The 19,519-nt window shown below is 42.3% G+C and overlaps 1 protein-coding gene across 1 annotated transcript in view; it reads left to right on the top strand.

Annotated features, from left to right (window-relative positions):
• The window catches only part of LOC112253993 (parathyroid hormone 2 receptor-like), a 40,327-nt gene extending 27,138 nt beyond the window's left edge, over positions 1–13,189 (top strand). Inside the window, exons 10-13 of the mRNA XM_042324122.1 lie at positions 2,622–2,716; positions 5,086–5,224; positions 11,352–11,393; positions 12,346–13,189. Coding sequence (XP_042180056.1) covers positions 2,622–2,716; positions 5,086–5,224; positions 11,352–11,393; positions 12,346–12,723 — 654 coding nt within the window. The 3' untranslated portion in view covers positions 12,724–13,189. The remainder of the gene's footprint in view (positions 1–2,621; positions 2,717–5,085; positions 5,225–11,351; positions 11,394–12,345) is intronic.
• Positions 13,190–19,519: the final 6,330 nt, after the last annotated feature.

The following is a 19,519-nucleotide window of genomic DNA, read 5'->3' as shown; positions in this document are numbered from 1 at the left end:
AAGAGAATATTTTTTATTCCCAAATAGGGTTGTAAAATTCAGGTAATTTTGTCCCAATATTCCCTGGTATTCCCAAAAACCTGGTTGGAGGTTTCTGGTTTTCCCACTTATTACATCCTGATTTGGGAATAATCCAACCAGGATTTCTAGAAAACCTGGGAATTTTGGGAAAATAATCGGAATTTTGCAACTCTATTTCCCAACCTATTAAGTGACAAAGCAATAAGTGAAATTGTAATAGATTCACATTGATTTCATGTTATTTGATGCCTGCATGTGTCAGTTCTGGCCCATTACAATACATTTGGACCGTAGGAACATTGATGCAATTAGACAATCTGACCATGTCACCCACAGAATGGTAGAACTACTACAATGAGAATCTGACCATGTCACCTACAGAACGGTAGCTCTACTACAATGAGACAATCTGACCATGTCACACACAGAATGGTAGCCCTACTACAATGAGACAATCTGACCATGTCACCCACAGAACGGTAGCCCTACTACAATGAGACAATCTGACCATGTCACCCACAGAACGGTAGAACTACTACAATGAGACAATCTGACCATGTCACCCACAGAACGGTAGCCCTACTACAATGAGACAATCTGACCATGTCACCCACAGAACGGTAGAACTACTACAATGAGACAATCTGACCATGTCACCCACAGAACGGTAGCCCCACTACAATGAGACAATCTGACCATGTCACCCACAGAACGGTAGAACTACTACAATGAGACAATCTGACCATGTCACCCACAGAACAGTAGCTCTACTACAATGAGACAATCTGACCATGTCACCAACAGAACGGTAGCCCCACTACAATGAGACAATCTGACCATGTCACCCACAGAACGGTAGCCCCACTACAATGAGACAATCTGACCATGTCACCCACAGAACGGTAGCCCCACTACAATGAGACAATCTGACCATGTCACCAACAGAACGGTAGCCCCGCTAAAATGAGACAATCTGACCATGTCACCAACAGAACGGTAGCCCCACTACAATGAGACAATCTGACCATGTCACCCACAGAACGGTAGCCCCGCTAAAATGAGACAATCTGACCATGTCACCCACAGAACGGTAGAACTACTACAATGAGACAATCTGACCATGTCACCCACAGAACGGTAGAACTACTACAATGAGACAATCTGACCATGTCACCCACAGAGCGGTAGAACTACTACAATGAGACAATCTGACCATGTCACCCACAGAACGGTAGAACTACTACAATGAGACAATCTGACCATGTCACCCACAGAACAGTAGCTCTACTACAATGAGACAATCTGACCATGTCACCCACAGAACGGTAGCCCTACTACAATGAGACAATCTGACCATGTCACCCACAGAACGGTAGCCCCACTACAATGAGACAATCTGACCATGTCACCAACAGAACGGTAGCCCCACTACAATGAGACAATCTGACCATGTCACCAACAGAACGGTAGCCCCACTACAATGAGACAATCTGACCATGTCACCCACAGAACGGTAGCCCCACTACAATGAGACAATCTGACCATGTCACCAACAGAACGGTAGCCCCACTACAATGAGACAATCTGACCATGTCACCCACAGAACGGTAGCCCCACTACAATGAGACAATCTGACCATGTCACCCACAGAACGGTAGAACTACTACAATGAGACAATCTGACCATGTCACCCACAGAACGGTAGCCCCACTACAATGAGACAATCTGACCATGTCACCCACAGAACGGTAGCCCCACTACAATGAGACAATCTGACCATGTCACCCACAGAGCGGTAGAACTACTACAATGAGACAATCTGACCATGTCACCCACAGAACGGTAGAACTACTACAATGAGACAATCTGACCATGTCACCCACAGAACAGTAGCTCTACTACAATGAGACAATCTGACCATGTCACCCACAGAACGGTAGAACTACTACAATGAGACAATCTGACCATGTCACCAACAGAACGGTAGCCCCACTATAATGAGACAATCTGACCATGTCACCAACAGAACGGTAGCCCCACTACAATGAGACAATCTGACCATGTCACCCACAGAACAGTAGCTCTACTACAATGAGACAATCTGACCATGTCACCCACAGAACGGTAGAACTAGTACAATGAGACAATCTGACCATGTCACCAACAGAACGGTAGAACTACTACAATGAGACAATCTGACCATGTCACCCACAGAACGGTAGAACTACTACAATGAGACAATCTGACCATGTCACCCACAGAACGGTAGAACTACTACAATGAGACAATCTGACCATGTCACCCACAGAACGGTAGAACTACTACAATGAGACAATCTGACCATGTCACCCACAGAACGGTATAACTACTACAATGAGACAATCTGACCATGTCACCCACAGAACAGTAGCCCCACTACAATTAGACAATCTGACCATGTCACCCACAGAACGGTAGCCCCACTACAATGAGACAATCTGACCATGTCACCCACAGAACGGTAGCCCCACTACAATGAGACAATCTGACCATGTCACCCACAGAACGGTAGCCCCGCTAAAATGAGCAGTGAATCATGCTTGCTTTGTTTTGATTTTCAGCTCAACTTTATTTTGTTTGTGAATATTGTGCGAGTGCTGGCCACAAAAATCAGGGAGACAAATGCTGGGAGATTTGACACTCGGAAGCAATGCAGGTAGGGTTGATGTCTCATTAGTGCCTTGTTGCTTTAGTCAATCTCATTTATGTGATTTTGTATGAAAAAACATTAGATATTGTAAATACCACTTTTCAGTAAATGTGCCTTTTATATGAACATCTTATTCCAAATGTGCCTTTGAGTTGAATCATTTTCTTTTATATTCACGATCCATGTGTTTGTGTTTACAATCCGTTCACGTCATTTACTGAGGCTGAGGATACAGGCTGTGTTATGAATTTAAAGCAGGTTCATCTGTGTCTGAAACCCTGATGAAGGCAGCTAAGCTGTTGAAATGTTGGGATTTATTAAATGTATTGCGTCGTAGCCATGGGAGAATGCATCTTTTATTTTCTTATATGTGTATTGGAAAAGATGAATTAAACATGACTCCCATAATGCATTACGGTCAGGCAAAAAAACGTCTTTTTACGCCAATATGCAGTCTGAGCCAGGTGTTTGGTGTGTTTGATACCATTCCATTGACTCCGTTCCAGCCATTATTATGAGACGTCCTCCCCTCAGCAGCCTCCACTGGTCTATTAAACCCAGTTGTGGGCGGCGGGTAGCCTAGCGGTTAAGAGCGTTGGGCCAGGAACCGTCTCGGGAAGAGAACATTCCGTGGCTGGGGTGAGTGGGGTCCTTGATGATGCTGTGGGACTTCCTGACTACTCTGTTCACTGCAGAGGTTGACAGCCCAGTGTCCCAGCTGCAGTGTTTTGTACATGCTCTTCTCATATCTAAGTGCAAGACAAATTTTGACATGCTGTGAAGCCATCCCTATAGGGCTGCCTGAGTCTTTGTTTAATTCCCACTCCTGTCTGGGGAAATGTGTTGGTTGGCAGGTCTGTGCCAAGGCTTGAAGGCTGAGGGGGTAACCCTCCTGTCAGTCATTAGTAAACAGACACGACATCAGATCCAGGTTGTCTCTTGAGCCCGCTCCATTCCCACAGGTGTAGACAGGATTGTCACTGATAAGGCTATGGTCAAAAGGAGTGCACAATATAGGGAATAGGGTGCCATTTGGGATGTAGACTGTTTTCCTCTTGCTCTCTCCCTCGTTCTACTTCACCTAACTCTTTCTCTAGCTGTGATTTATTTACTTTTTTTTAAACTGCTGACTGTCTTTGAACAATTTAGATGCAAAGGTTGGCTCGATATTAATGTTAACATGTAGATTGCAATGTGTAATCATCCTTGGCTATTGACATTTGTATCACAAATCTGTTGAGGGGATTGTTTTTGGAAAGTGCTCAAGGGAGCAGTGCTTGACTCGGGCCGGAGCTCACCGGAGCGGAGTACTGGCACCTCAAATGTTCTACTGCTTGAGCTCCTCTTCCTCTTATAGAATATTACCTCAAACTTGATGCGGAACTCCTGTACCTAAATGTAAACAATACCGGCACCCAAAATGAGTACCAGCATATATTTCAGTCCCAAGCACTGCAAGGGACTGTCAGATAAAGATGGCTGGCAAGAAGTTCAATTATTTTAGCTCGATGCCAGCTGCATCTGGTTTAGCTTGACCCATGTCTTTTCCATCCTGTCCCTCTCAAACCCCATCACCACCACATGCACTTTTCCAGACACACATCGCATGCACTTTTCCAGACACCTAGCGCATGCACTTTTCCAGACACCTAGCGCATGCACTTTTCCAGACACCTAGCACATGCACTTTTCCAGACACATAGCACATGAATTTTACCAGACACCTAGCGCATGCACTTTACCAGACACCTAGCGCATGCACTTTACCAGACACTTAACGCATGCACTTTACCAGACACCTAACGCATGCACTTTACCAGACACCTAACGCATGCACTTTGCCAGACACCTAACGCATGCACTTTGCCAGACACCTAACGCATGCACTTTGCCAGACACCTAACGCATGCATTTGGCCAGACACCTAACGCATGCATTTTACCAGGCACCTAAAGCATGCATTTTATCAGACACCTAACGCATGCATTTTACCAGACACCTAACGCATGCATTTTACCAGATACCTAACGCATGCACTTTTCCAGACACGTAAACTCATGCACTTTACCAGACACGTATCATGGACAGTAGGCTTTCTCATACAGCCTAATGCAGGGGTGTCAAACTCAATCCCTTGTACTTGATTGATCAATCATTCATTGATCATTGATTAGGAACTCCCCTCAGCCAGTTGTATAGATATTAAATCGACACAATTCAAATGGAAATAACATAAATCAGCAGACACAGCCCTCCAGAGATTGATTTTGCCACCCCTGGCCTAATGTTTTGTATTGTATTAGATTTTTGTCTGATGCTGCACAACGGATTCCCTCAATAGAGGATTATACAGTGTTCTACTGTCCCTTTCACAGGAAACTGGCTAAGTCCACTCTAGTGCTGGTGCTGGTGTTCGGGGTCCACTACATAGTGTTTGTGGGCATGCCACACTCGTTCAAAGGGGTCGGATGGGAGGTCCGAATGTACTGTGAGCTCTTTTTCAACTCTTTCCAGGTGCTCGCATTCACCCCAATTGGGGATCCTGCTTTGTATTGCATGTAAAATACACATTTACATAAGTATTCAGATCCTTTGCTATGAGACTCGAGAATTGAGCTCAGGTGCATCTTGTTGATCATTGATCATCCTTAAGATGTTTCTAAAACTAGATTGGAGTCCACCTGTGGTAAGTTCAATTGATTGGACATGATTTTTAAAGGCACATCTGTCTATATTGGCTCCCACAGTTGACTGTGCATGTCAGAGCAAAAACCAAGCCATGAGGTTGAAGGAATTGTTTGTAAAGCTACGAGAGAGGATTGTGTCAAGGCACAGATCCTGGGAAGGGTACCAAAAAATGTCTGCAGCATTGAAGGTCCCCAAGAACACAGTGGCCTCCATCATTCTTAAATGGATGAAGTTTGGAACCACCAAGACTCTTCCTAGAGCTGGGCCCCCAGCCAAATTGAGCAATCACTGGGAGAAGGGCCTTGGTCAGGGAGGTGACCAAGAACCAAATGGTCACTCTGACAGAGCTCCAGAATTCCTCTGTGGAGATGGGAGAACCTTCCAGAAGGACAACCATTTCTGCAGCACTCCACCAATCAGGCTTTAATGGTAGAGTGGCAAGATGGAAACCACTCCTCTGTAAAAGGCACATGACAGCCCGCTTGGAGTTTGCCAAAAGGCACTTAAAGGACATGAGAAACGAGTCTCTGGTCTGATGAAACCAAGATTGAACTCTTTGGCCTGAATGCCAAGTGTCACGTCTGGAGGAAACCTGTCACCATCTTTACGGTGAAGCATGGTGGTGGCAGCATCATCGCTTTCACATTAATGGCGCCGGAGGAGATGGTTGCCATTTTACAGTCCCCTAACCAATTGTGCTATTGTGTGTGTTTTTTGCGTTATTTGCAACTTATTTTGTACATAATATTTCTGCCACCGTCTCTTATGACCAAAAAGAGCTTCTAGAAATCAGGACAGCGATTACTTACCCCGTACTGGAAGAATATTTTTTCAATAACAAGTCGGATGCGAAGAATTTACTCCTTTAACTGTATTATCTTATGTTTCACAGAGTCGTGGCTGAACGACGACATGGATAACATATAGCTGGCGGGTTTTACGCTTTCTCGGCAGGATAGAACAGGCGCCTCTGGTAAGACAAGGGGTGGCGGTCTATGTATATTTGTAAACAACAGCTGGTGCATGAAATCTAAGGAAGTCTCGAGGTTTTGCTCGCCTGAGGAGTATCTCATGATAAGCTGTAGACCACACTATTTACCAAGAGTTTTTATCTATATTTTTCGTAGCTGTCTATTTACCACCACAAACCAATGCTGGCACTAAGGCCGCACTCAAAGCGCTGTATACGGCCATAAGCAAACAGGAAAATGCTCATTCAGAGGCGGCTCACCCCGAAGCAGCTCTCCTAGTGACCGGGGACTTTAATGCAGGGAAATTTAAATCCGTTTTACCTCATTTCTACCAGCATGTTAAATGTGCAACCAGAGGGTTTATGACCCCCATAAATACCTTTCCCCTTTTTCCTCTCTCTACTCTACCGATGTGACTATTCAAAATCACTTTGTTAAAATGGAGAGTCTGGTAACATCAAAAGGTGGGAAACTGAACCATATTTCAGTAGTCCAACCATTTGAAAATATGAGTTGGTACTTAATGAATATGATGTCAGATCAGTTGGCGTCTGAGACATTATTGCTGATGATAGGATGAAATGAACTGTATATTGGAAAGTCTACACATTCTAGTTATCAGATTCATATGGAATTGTTGTGCAATTTAAATGTTTAAATATGAAACTATTTGTTAAAATATGCTCCTAAGCTCCTAAATGAGAGAAATGGTTTTCATGAGGGAACTATGTTCAACTCAGTGGCCCCGCCCATGTGAACAGACACTGGTTGTAAACTATGAAACACTGCCCTCTCTCCCAACCCTATATAAGCCCCTTTACGAAAATGTTACTTCCTGTTCCGAGGACGTTAGGGCGATGGTCCTACGTTAAAAGGGCTCAGATAATAACCTAACAAAATTAGCATCGAATTTCAAAGTGAAGATGATGGTCAACACGCGGAAAGGATGAATTTCGACTTAAAAGTATGGCAACTTGGTATGAACTTTGAACTCTTATTCACTCCAGAAGTGATACCTCCCAGCAGTCGCTGTAAACGTGGGCTAGGAAAGGACGGACAACGTATCTGTCTAACACACACAACGATACTACAACGTATCCAGTTTACCACCAGAGACATTCTTCAGAGGACCAGATCCATGCTGGACCAACCCGCCTTCTATCGTCATCCAATCTACCGAAGCGCTGCTCAGAGTAAATATTTATTGCATTCTCCTTTTTCAAATGGGCGGTTATTTAGAATGCATAAGATACTGTATTTACGATAGCATAGCTGCCTACAGCCCGATAGGGACACAAAACATTTTTGCTCCTCAGTCTTCCTGCTCTTTCACTCAAACCCAACCCCCTTTCTTTGTGTAACCAGTTGTCATATCTGTTCCGTCCGCTAGGGCCGTTTTCCTTTATGACATAATTTGTAATCAATGTATGATCCATTCTGTGTAGATGTAATTCTGTGTGATTATTTAGGTATTTAATAAATAAATAATTAAACCAAATTTTGTATTGCTGATTCGACTTGTTAGCCAGGGTTCGTGAACCAAGAATTTACAACTTTCAGATGAGACTGAATAAGGCGAGGATTAAATATGACTGCTACTGATGTAAAAGGTTACTAGGTCTTTAAGAGTTTATTCGGAAGATAACAGCTCTATAAACATTATTTTGTGGTGCCCCCGACTTTCTAGTTAATTACATTTACAGAGAAATTATTTTTTAGAATAGCATATCATATCACTTAATCCGGCAGAGCCTAAGACACAACAGCATCAATACAGGATCAAGATTGAATCGTACTACACCGGCTCCGATGCTCATCGGATGTGGCAGGGTTTGCAAACTATTACAGACTACAAAGGGAAGCACAGCCACGAGCTGTCCAGTGATACAAACCTACCAGACGAGCTAAATTACTTCTATGCACGCTTCGAGGCAAGTAACACTGAAACATTCATGAGAGCATCAGCTGTTCCAGGCGACTGTGTGATCACGTTCTCCGTAGTCGATGTGAGTAAGACCTTTAAACAGGTCAATATTCACAAGGCAGCAGGGCCAGAAGGATTACCAGGATGTGTACTCCGAGCATGCACTGACAAACTGGCAAGTGTCTTCACTGACATTTTCAACCTGTCCCTGACCTGAGTCTATAATACCAACATTTTCAAGCAGACCTCAATAGTCCCTTCTTCCCAAGAACACTAAGGTAACCTGCCCAAATGACTACTGACCCGTAGCGCTCACGTCTGTAGCCATGAAGTGCTTTGAAAGGCTGGCTGATATCAACACCATTATCCCAGGAACCCTAGACCTACTCCAAATTGCATACCGCCCAAACAGATCCACAGATTGCACTCCACACTGCCCTTTCCCACCTGGACAAAAGGAACACCTATGTGAGAATGCTATTCATTGACAACAGCTCAGCGTTCAACACCATAATGCCCTCAAAGCTAATCACTAAGCTAAGGACAATGGGACTAAACACCTCCCTCTGCAACTGAATCCTGGACTTCCTGTCGGGCCGCCCCCAGGTGGTAAAGGTAGGTAACAACACATCTGCCACACTGATCCTCAATAAAGGGGATCAGTGTGGCAGATACAGTCCACTCCTGTACTCCCTGTTCACCCATGACTGCATGGCACGACTCCAACACCATCATTAAGTTTGCTGACGACACACCGACAACGATGAGACAGCCTATAGGGAGGAGGTCATAGACCTGGCAGTGTGATGCCAGGATAACAACCTCTCCCTCAGCATGATCAAGACAAAGGAGATGATTGTGGACTACAGGAAAAGGAGGACCAAGCACGCCCCCATTCTCACCGACAGGCAAGTTTGAGAGCCTCAAGTTCCTTGGTGTCCAAATACACCAAGACAGTCGTGAAGAGGGCACGACAAAGCCTATTCCCCCCCAGGAGACTGAAAAGATTTGCCATGGGTCCTCAGATCCTCAAAGTTGCAGCTACACCATCGAGAGCATTCTGACGGGTTGCATCACTGCCTGATATGGCAACTGCTAAAAATTGTCAGACTCCAGCCACCCTAGTCATAGACTGTTCTCTCTGCTACCGCATGGGCAAGCGGTACCGGAGTGCAAAGTCTAGGTCCAAAAGGCTTCTTAACAGCTTCTACCCCAAAGCCATAAGACTCCTGAACAGCTAATCAAATGGCTACCCAGACTATTTGCATTGCCCCCCTCTTTTACGCTGCTGCTACTCTCGGTTTATTATCTATGCATAGTCACTGTAACTCTACCTACATGTACATATTACCTCAATTACCTCAACTAACCGGTGCCCCCGCACATTGACTCTGTGCTGGTACTCCCAGTACATAGCCTCGGTATTGTTATTTTACTGGTGCTCTTTTAATTACTTGTTACTTTTATATTTTTTACTTAAACAACAATGCAGTAAAGAAAAGTGTTAAGAGCTTATATGTAAGCATTTCACTGTAAGGTCTACACCTGTTGTATTCGGCGCATGTGACTCATGCTGTGGAGATTTTTCAGGGTCAGGGACTGGGACACTAGTCAGGATCGAGGGAAAGATGAACGCAGGAGTGACTTCGGGACAAGTCTCTGAATGTTCTTGAGTGGCCCAGCCAGAGCCTGGATTTAAACCCGATCAAACATAGCTCTGCAGCGACGCTCCCCATCCAACTTGACAGAGCTTGAGGATTTGCAGATTAGAATGGGAGAAACTCCCCAAATAGAGGTTTGCCAAGCTTGTAGCGTCATACCCAAGAAGACTTGAGGCTGTAATAACTGCAAAAGGTGCTTCAACAAAGTACTGAGTAAAGGGTCTGAATACTTATGCAAATGTGATATTTATTTTATTTTAAATTTTATACATTTGCTAAAATGTCTAAACCTGTTTTTGCTTTGTCATTATGGGGTATTGTGTGTAGCTTGATGAGGGGGAAAAAAGCAATGTAATCAATTTTAGAATACGGCAGTAACTTAAATTCAAGAGGTCTGAACACTTTCCGAATGCACTGTATTGCCCATTGCTAATAGATTTAAAACTGTAGAAAGCAATAGTGCTGAGCAATTAGTGCTTTTTGAGGTCAAATCGGTTAAATTATTTAAAAAAATACTTTTATGAACGCTGAACACTATCGATCATGTATTTTCAGGTAGAGATACCTCGCGAAGTAACTGCTCCATCTCTCTTCATTGTGCATTCTTCTCTCTTCTCTCAGTCTCCGGACAAGTAGGCGCACAATGGATTATGGTCATTGTAGTTACCACTTTTTCTGCTCTAAACTATGTTGAATATTGGGCTGTTGTAAACTACAACTCCCTGCTACATTGCACAGTTCGGGCTTGATCTGATATACCTCTATTCGAGAAACTACAGTGAGAAAATGCGCATTGAGCTCACAGAAAAAAATGGAATGAAATCAAATTCAAATAGTAAATTATTTGTTTTTAAAAAATAACAGAAATTTCCGTTAATCGCTCAGCACTTGAAAGCAATATTGATACGATTTTAAATGTGAGAATTTGAGCATTATAGCTTAAAGGGACATTACACTTTCACTTCTTTCAGATGTTTTTTTGACCTCTAATGTCATCTTATGTCAAGATGAAACCACATCTCATGACATGTGCAAATCCAGCTATGAATAAATGAATGAAAGGATGAGCACCAGATAAAACCAGGAATGTAAATGGTGCTCATCTTTTCCATTCATTTGGGATTGAAGTGTATAGCTGGATATACACAACACAACACAACTGATGTCGTGGGACATGCTTTTATCTTAACATTACACTACTTTTGAAAAAAAAAAATCCAATCCATTGTGTGTTTTTCTTTAAGAGCTCTCTTTCCTGAGATCATCATGTCGATATTATTCTCCGAAGGTCATGGACACCTCTCATTTGGAGAGAATGTTACATCATTTATACTCTCAGCGGGAATTTGAGCTTTCAACACATGCCTCTAACCTTAGTCGCTTTCATCTCTTCGTAGGGTTTCTTTGTGTCCATTATCTACTGCTACTGCAATGGAGAGGTGAGTACTGTTCACCAGACCCGGCCAGAAGGTTTAAGATCTTCTCCACTCTAGAGCTGCTGCTTTCAAGAATCTATCATGCTGGACTCTAATTGAACCAAACTGTGCTCACGTGCTCATTTGTTGCCCATTTATAAGTGTTCTAGGAACTAACCATAATGAGAGGGGGGGAGATGTTATTAGAACTAATGGAACTTATTGATGTCATTTATTAGAACAAAAGAACAGTCATACTGTGCGTACTCATTGTACCCATCAGTGATACTTCAAACCCTATTTGTGGGTATTGTAAGTAAGTAGGCTACCAGAAAATACCCATTGTTACTACCGCATAACTTGCTGGTCAATACCAGGTAAATACCACTGTAAAAACAGTAGCTACTGTAAAATAAAATGCTACTTTTCCCCCAATAATTTCCACATTTATTAGTCCCATATACAATATTTAGAGAGTTTGGTCATTTAGAACGTAATGTTCCGAGAGCACCCCTACTCTCATCTATGTTCGTTGCTAAGTGATAATTGACGCTTTTGGGTTGGGCTGTTTATTTCTGAAAGCTTTTAAAACCTCTGAAAAAGCCCAGTGAAAGCGAATAGGACATTTGTGGGCACCACAACACAATAGGAACTTTGGCATTGGCAATAATATGTATTCAAGTCTCTTGTGTTGTGTTGTCAACAAATTTCATTGTGAATGTCAGTCGGTCAAAACAACATTTGAATTCACTACTCTGTTTTTCTTGTTTGCGGCGAGTCATTTCATTGAGAATGGTCGGAGGCGCTCTTGTATTGTTACATCAACAAAGGTTTCGCGATAAAGGTGCAAACATTCCGTCCATTCTAAAAGTTGTCTGAACTCCCCAAATAAGTTTCTGCCCTGACTGGTACTATAGGCTACCATACAAAATCCTGACCCATATCATGACCCATACAATCCTCTTGTTCTCTTCAGGTCCAGGCAGAGATCAAGAAGACCTGGACCCGCTGGAACCTGGAGTTCGATGGGAAGGGACCGGCGGCATGCGCCAACTACCGGTACGGCCTCAACCAGACCACTACCAGTCAGCCCCAGCCGCTGGCCGTGATCTCGGGCACCTCCTCTCTCTTCTCCAGCCACGTGTACCGCAGCAGCCAAGCCAGGCACAGCGTCAGCACCCACACCACCTTGCCCGGCTACGTGTTCAGCAACTCTGAGGTGGAAAGCCTGCCCCCATCCATCCTAGAGGAGCCAGACGAGAGAGCCAAGCAGGTGGACGACATCTCCCTCCGAGAGTCCTTACCTGTGGTGAATACCACCCGCATAGGAGAGGACTTGGAGGAGACACTGTAGAGAGAGAGTAGTGGGAATGTACAGCTGACAACAATTGTGTTTTTTTTTTTTAATTTTGAATGACAGGACAGAGGGAAGGTAGAGCAGGAGATACACAGGAATTAGGGACACAAACAGAAAGTGGCTGAGACTGAACTCTGAACTCGAATTCGCATCGTCAAGGGAATACATGGTTCGGAGTTGGCAGCCTTAACACTAGACCACTAGACCAGACTCCAATATCTTTTTTCATGGACTGTTATTTGTCACTTCGAGTGGTGGCTAGACAATCAGTCAGGTCTGTGGTTAAATATGGACTGGTGCTGCAGCTACAGACGAGTTTGTGTCTGTGTCATTCGTAATGCTGAAGACAATTACAGTGCCTTCAGAAAGTATTCACACCCCTTGACCTTTTCCACATTTTGTTGTATTACAACCGGAATTTTAAATGGATTCAATTCAGATTGTGTCACTGATCTACACACAATACCCCATAATGTCAGTGGAATTATGTTTTTAGACATTTTTACAAATGAATACAAATGAAAAAGCTGAAATGTCTTGAGTCAATAAGTATTCAACCCCTTTGTTATGGCAAGCCGAAATAAGTTCAGGAGTAAAATAATAAGTTCCATGACTATCCCATTTCTGTACCACACAAATTCAATTATCTGTACGGTCCCTCATTTGAGCAGTGAATTTCAAGCGCAGATTCAACAAGGACAAGGTAGGTTTTCCAATGACTCGCAATGAAGGGCACTGATGGGTAGAAGAAAAAAAGCAGACACTAAATATCCCTTTGAGCATGGTGATGTTATTCATTACACTTTGGATGGTGTATCAATACTCCCAGTCACTACAAAGATACAGGTGTCCTTCCTAACTCCTGACTGAGAGGAAGGAAACGGCTCCGGGATTTCACCATGAGGCCAATGTTGATTTTAAACCAGGTAGAGTTTAAAAATTAATAATAATAATTTAACCTTTATTTAACTGGGCAAGTCAGTTAAGAACAAATTCTTATTTACAATGACGGCCTAGGAACAGTGGGTTAACTGCCTTGTTCAGGGACAGAACGACAGATTTGAACCTTTGTCAGCTCGGAGATTCGATCTAGCAACCTTTCAGTTACCTGCCGGTCCTAAATGACGAATTAAAGGAAGCCTGTACAGAATACAAATATTCCAAAACATGCATCCCATTTGCAATAAGGCAAGTAATATTGCAAAGAAATTAACTTTTTGTCCTGAACACAAAGCATTATGTTTGGGGCAAATCCAACATAACACATTAGAGTACCACTCTTCATATTTTCAAGCATGGTGGTGGCTGCATCATGTTATGGGCATGCTTATCATTGTCAAGGACTAGGGAATTTTCTTGGATAAAAAGAAAAGGAATAGAGCTAAGCACAGGCAAAGTCCTAGAGGAAAACCAGGTTCAGTCTACTTTCCAACAGACACTGGGAGACCAATCCACCTTTCAGCAGGACAATAACCGAAAATGCATGGCCAAATATACACTGGAATTACTTACCAAGACGACATTGAATGTTCCTTAGTGGCCTAGTTACAGTTCACAGGATAGCAGAGCCAAAAATGAATTGTACATAATAAAACACTTGATTGCACAATGCACATTATCCAAATCGATCACATTCAGTGATCATATAACATATGATCAACTTACAGTAATGTAAGATCAGGCTATGATGTAAGCTAGGCCATTAGAGATTTTATCCCCTTGCCAGGTTAAAGACCCTACTTCAAACCCATGTGTGTAGTACCGACCATATCCGTGTTCTATGTCTGTATTAATAGAACCCCATTAGTTGTACTCCTGCCCTGTCATTTCTTCAGTACACTACATCTGAGCCCCACATTGCACCCTATTCCCTTTACAGTGCACTACTTTGACCAGGGCCCAATAGAGCTCTGGCCAAATGTACTACACTATATTGGGAATAGGGTGCCATTTTGGACACATTCTATATGGACCAATTAATGGCCTTTATCTAGAAAATGCATTCATTACTGCTCAGCCAATTCCAGCCAGTAACACTCTGGTCGCTTTGGTTTCCTGTATGAGTAATAGTTAATGACTATGAATCAGAATACAGAGTGGATTCAACAAAGCAGTGTGCGATTTGACAGAAAAGGCACAATCCCTGCAAATGCCAATTTGGTTTTAAATGGAACACCTGGGTGACTACTGACAACCAAAGCATATGCAGTATATACCTGGTTGCTTCACAGAGGAACCTCGTCAAATAAGCATGTGGAATTTCACACGGCACAGCTAGTGGTAGTATGTCTGGCATTTTACTTTAACCTTGACCTCTCTCTCTCTCTCTCTCTCAGCAACAGAAAAATCTATTTTCCAAATGGCATGTGGTTTCAGCCACAGTTTATTTGAACATGTTTATTGGCTAGTTTGTGGTAGTACTGTAGTGAAGTAGGATACCTGTAAAATAAAAATGCCCATGTGTTGCTTTAGATTTTCATTAATAGCCCCATCTTTACATTTGCCCCAGTTCCATCCCTCAGCTTACCAAAAAATGTGGTGGGCAGTAACTGCTTTGTTGTCGTTTGAATACCAGATTGCCCCTTTAACCAAATACCAGGAACACACTTTTCGGTAACACTTTACTTGACACCCAGTGTCATAACCATGTCATAATATTTCATAACAGTTGTCATAACCTATGTTAATACTGTCATGACCCATATTTACACCTGTTGTGACATATATTGTGTTATTTTATGGCTGGTCAAATCCCACATGTATTCAAATTCTTTTTTTCTCTGCCAAGAAGTTTCCTTTCATTTGAAACTTTGTGTCTTAAATCCTTTGCTGTTGTTTTAATGAATTTTTTAAGGTAATGTTTTTTCATATTTTAAATAACTTGTAGAAAATACACTTTATGACATTGTCATGAAGCATTGTGAGCATCCTGTGTCACTTTATAACGCTGTCAACGCCATCATAATCATGTAAACCAGATAGGTCTATCACGTACATGACCTTATATCAGTCATCTGTCAAAAACAGGGTGTCTTGTCCTCAGCAACAGAGCATTGGGGTAGGTGCATGTCTGACATCAATGTGTGGGCAATTACAATTAGAATTTAATATGGTCAATTTAAAAAAAATATATATATAATAAACATACTGTTGACACGTAGGCTATGGTGTAATGGAATGTTTTGCCTCGTGTGGTAAGTTTTGTGGGTTTTGATACTCTTGTATAGGTGTCATAACTGGCCATAAAATAATGCAATATATGTCACAAAACTACATTTGTGTTATGACAAATGCCATGACTTTCCCTCCTGGGTGAGGATCAAAGAGAGCCCCCACCCTCTCCCACCAGAGAGGAAGGTGGGGAAGTGGGACGGTTTTCTGAATGTTACGAAATGGTTAGAAACTCTCAACATGAGTGAAGAAGAAAATCTCTAGAGGCCAAAACATGCCGGGTGGCTGCCAGTGTAAAGTGGTCCTAGCTGTACCCTGAATAATAAACCATTGAGACCAGAAAATGGTAAGACCCTCAAACTCTCGCCGAGTGAAGATGAAGACTAGACATTCACAGTCTGCAGCTGTATATGTAAAATAGTCTAGGAATCTCGACTGAAGATGAAAGAAGAACATTTCCCTATCATCACCATTGTGGTACATCTGAAGGATCCAGTCTAACGAACACTGAGACAAAGAAGCCTACTACAACTACTAAGGACATTGTGACCTCTGGTGGACAACCAGAAACTTGCATCGGACGACGACCCCATAGACGGACCGGGCGACTTCAACAGAGATAGACGACAGAGACATACAAGTGTAAATATATACATTGCAATTATTTCCGATTGAGTGGTCGTTCATGTGCAAAGTATTCACATTCCCATGAGCATAGTTTTCCAACTGTATGTAAGATGAGTCCCTTCTGTCTCTCCCGCTCTTTCTTTCCCCACCCCTTTCCATTGTGTAACAAGCTGTTACATCGGGTTAGTCCACTAGGGACTTTTCATTGCATTATGTTAGTAATCAATTTAACCTATACTGTGTGTGTTTATGTATTTCTGTGTTATTGTTTAGTTAGTTAGTAAATAAATAATTAAGCCAATTTGTGTATTGCTGAATAATCATTTAGACTAGGGTTTGTGCAGATTTACGAGGCCAACGACATCAGAATGAGACTGATATGAGGTAATGATGATAAATGGATGACTGGTAGGATAACGATATATTCTGATACATTCTTGAGTTAATTCGGGAAACGGTAACTCATTAAACAAACTTTTCAAGTGGTGCCACAAGTTACTAATGAGTTAATTGTTACATGATTAATTGAATCGCGTAATAATGAAACATAGTTAATTGATTTGATAAAATAGCCGTCATCACAATAATAGTCACATCACGACAACCAGTTATGTCAACTGTTATGACATGGTTATGACGTGTTATGATGCTGGAGGTCAAGTAAAGTATTACCCGCTTTTCTAGTATAGCTGGAATTCAATCAAACCTGCTAGTGATGTTTACACAGTGTCTCACACACTTCCTGAAAAGTGAAAGCATAGCTGTGAGAGAGTATCTGGTTGTCGTTGTAGGTTTGTATACAGTACCCAAGACCAACCTGTGATTTTATTTGAACATGGGGAAAAAGAGCTGCTGCATAAACTTGTTGATTGAACATACAGAACCATGGATCAATGTCATTCTTTGGGATCTTAAAACTAAAACTGGCTTGGCGGCCTGTCAAATGATTTCCCAAGTCTTTTATTGAATTTCGGACACATGTTATTAGTTGAACTCTTGGGCTGTGAAAGCAACTGATATATTGACTTGAAACTACACAGTAACTCTGATAAATATTCTAAACTAGCCCCCAGGAGCATAATAACTGTCTTCTCACTTCTTTCACAAAGTATTACCCTTAAACATTAAATTCTGCATGTAGAAAATATGCACATTTTCCCACCAGTGGTGTTTCCCACCAGAATTTCTTTCCTTCTTAATGTGTTTCAGACAATCAGTTGTATTGTGACAAGGTAGGGGTGGTATACAGAAGATAGCCCTATTTGGTAAAAGACCAAGTCCATACTATGGCAGGAACAGCTCAAATAAGCAAAGAGATACGATTGTCCATCATTACTTTAAGACATGAAGGTCAGTCAATCCGGAAAATTTCAAGAACTTTGAAAGTTTCTTCAAGTGCAGTCTCAAAAACCATCAAGCACAAAACTAGCCCTCATGATGACCGCCACAGGAGAGGAAGATACAGAGTTACCTCTGCTGCAGAGGATAAATTCATTGGAGTTAACTGCACCTCACATTGCAGCCCAAATAAATGCTTCACAGAGTTCAAGCAAAAGACACATCTCAACATCAACTGTTCAGAGGAGACTGCGTGAATAAGGCCTTCATGGTCGAATTGCTGCAAAGAAGCTACCACTAAAGGACACCAATAATAGGAAGAGACTTGCTTGGGCCAAGAAACACAAGCAATAGACATTAGACCGGTGGAAATCTGTCCTTTGAGCCGAGTCCAAATTTGACATTTCTGTCTCCAACCGCCGTGTCTTTGTGAGATGCAGAGTAGGTGAACGGATGATCTCCGCATGTGTGGTTCCTACCGTGAAGCATGGAGGAGGAGGTGTGATGGTGTTGGGGTGCTTTGCTGGTGACACAGTCAGTGATTTATTTAGAATTCAAGGCACACTTAACCAGCATGGCTACCACAGCATTCTGCAGCGATACACCATCCCATGGTTTGCGCTTAGTGAGAGTATTTGTTTTTCAACAGGACAATGACCCAACACACCTCCAGGCTGTGTAAGGGCTATTTGATCAAGAAGGAGAGTGATGGAGTGCTGCATCAGGTGAACCCCACAATCATCCAACCTCAACCTAATTGAGATGGTTTGGGTTGAGTTGGACCGCAGAGTGAAGGAAAAGCAGCCAAGAAGTGCTCAGCATATGTGGGAACTCCTTCAACACTGTTGGAAAATAATTCCAGGTGAAGCTGGTTGAGAGAATGCCAAAAGCGTGCAAAGCTGTCATCAAGGCAAATATAAAATATATTTCTATTTGTTAAACACTTTTTGGGTTACTACAGGATTCCATATGTGTTATTTCATAGTTTTGATGTCTTCACTATTATTCTACAATGTAGAAAATAGTGAAAATAAATAAAAACCCTTGAATGAGTAGGTGTGTCCAAACCTTTGACTGGTACTGTGTATACATACATGTATTTACAAATCAATTGTCAGGTGTCAGTTGTGCAGAGGTGAGAACAGAGTCATGCGCAGGACATAGAACTGAGTAAAATAACGTACTTTCCTCTCGAAAAATAATCAGCAAATAAATCCACGCAGGGATCACAAACCCTAACACAAAAGACTAACACCAAACCAGGAACAATCAAGCACAAAACATACTGAGAACCAGAGGGTTAAATAGGGAAATAATAATAACTTAATGGGAACCAGGTGTGTACAATCAAGACATAACAAATGGGAAAATAAACGTGGATCGATGGCAGCTAGAAAGCCAGTGACGACGACCGAACAAGGAGAGGCACCAACTTCAGCGGTAGCCGTGACAAAAATATATGGGGGGATTGGCAAGAATGCAGACAATTACAATAATGAAAGCTACAATCTATCTATAATAATAAAGCTGAAGAAAAAAAAGAAATGGGGCAGATTGTAATGAAATTGAACATTGCATCAAGATAATCGTTCTTAGTCAGTACAAGTTCATTGCTAGGTTGATATGATGAAAGCGGAAAAATGACAGGGCCGATATA

This window comes from Oncorhynchus tshawytscha, linkage group LG07 (assembly GCF_018296145.1).
Source record: "Oncorhynchus tshawytscha isolate Ot180627B linkage group LG07, Otsh_v2.0, whole genome shotgun sequence".
Taxonomy (NCBI): domain Eukaryota; kingdom Metazoa; phylum Chordata; class Actinopteri; order Salmoniformes; family Salmonidae; genus Oncorhynchus; species Oncorhynchus tshawytscha.
Note: the sequence above shows the minus strand (reverse complement) of the source record. Positions and strands in the feature narration are given on the sequence as shown.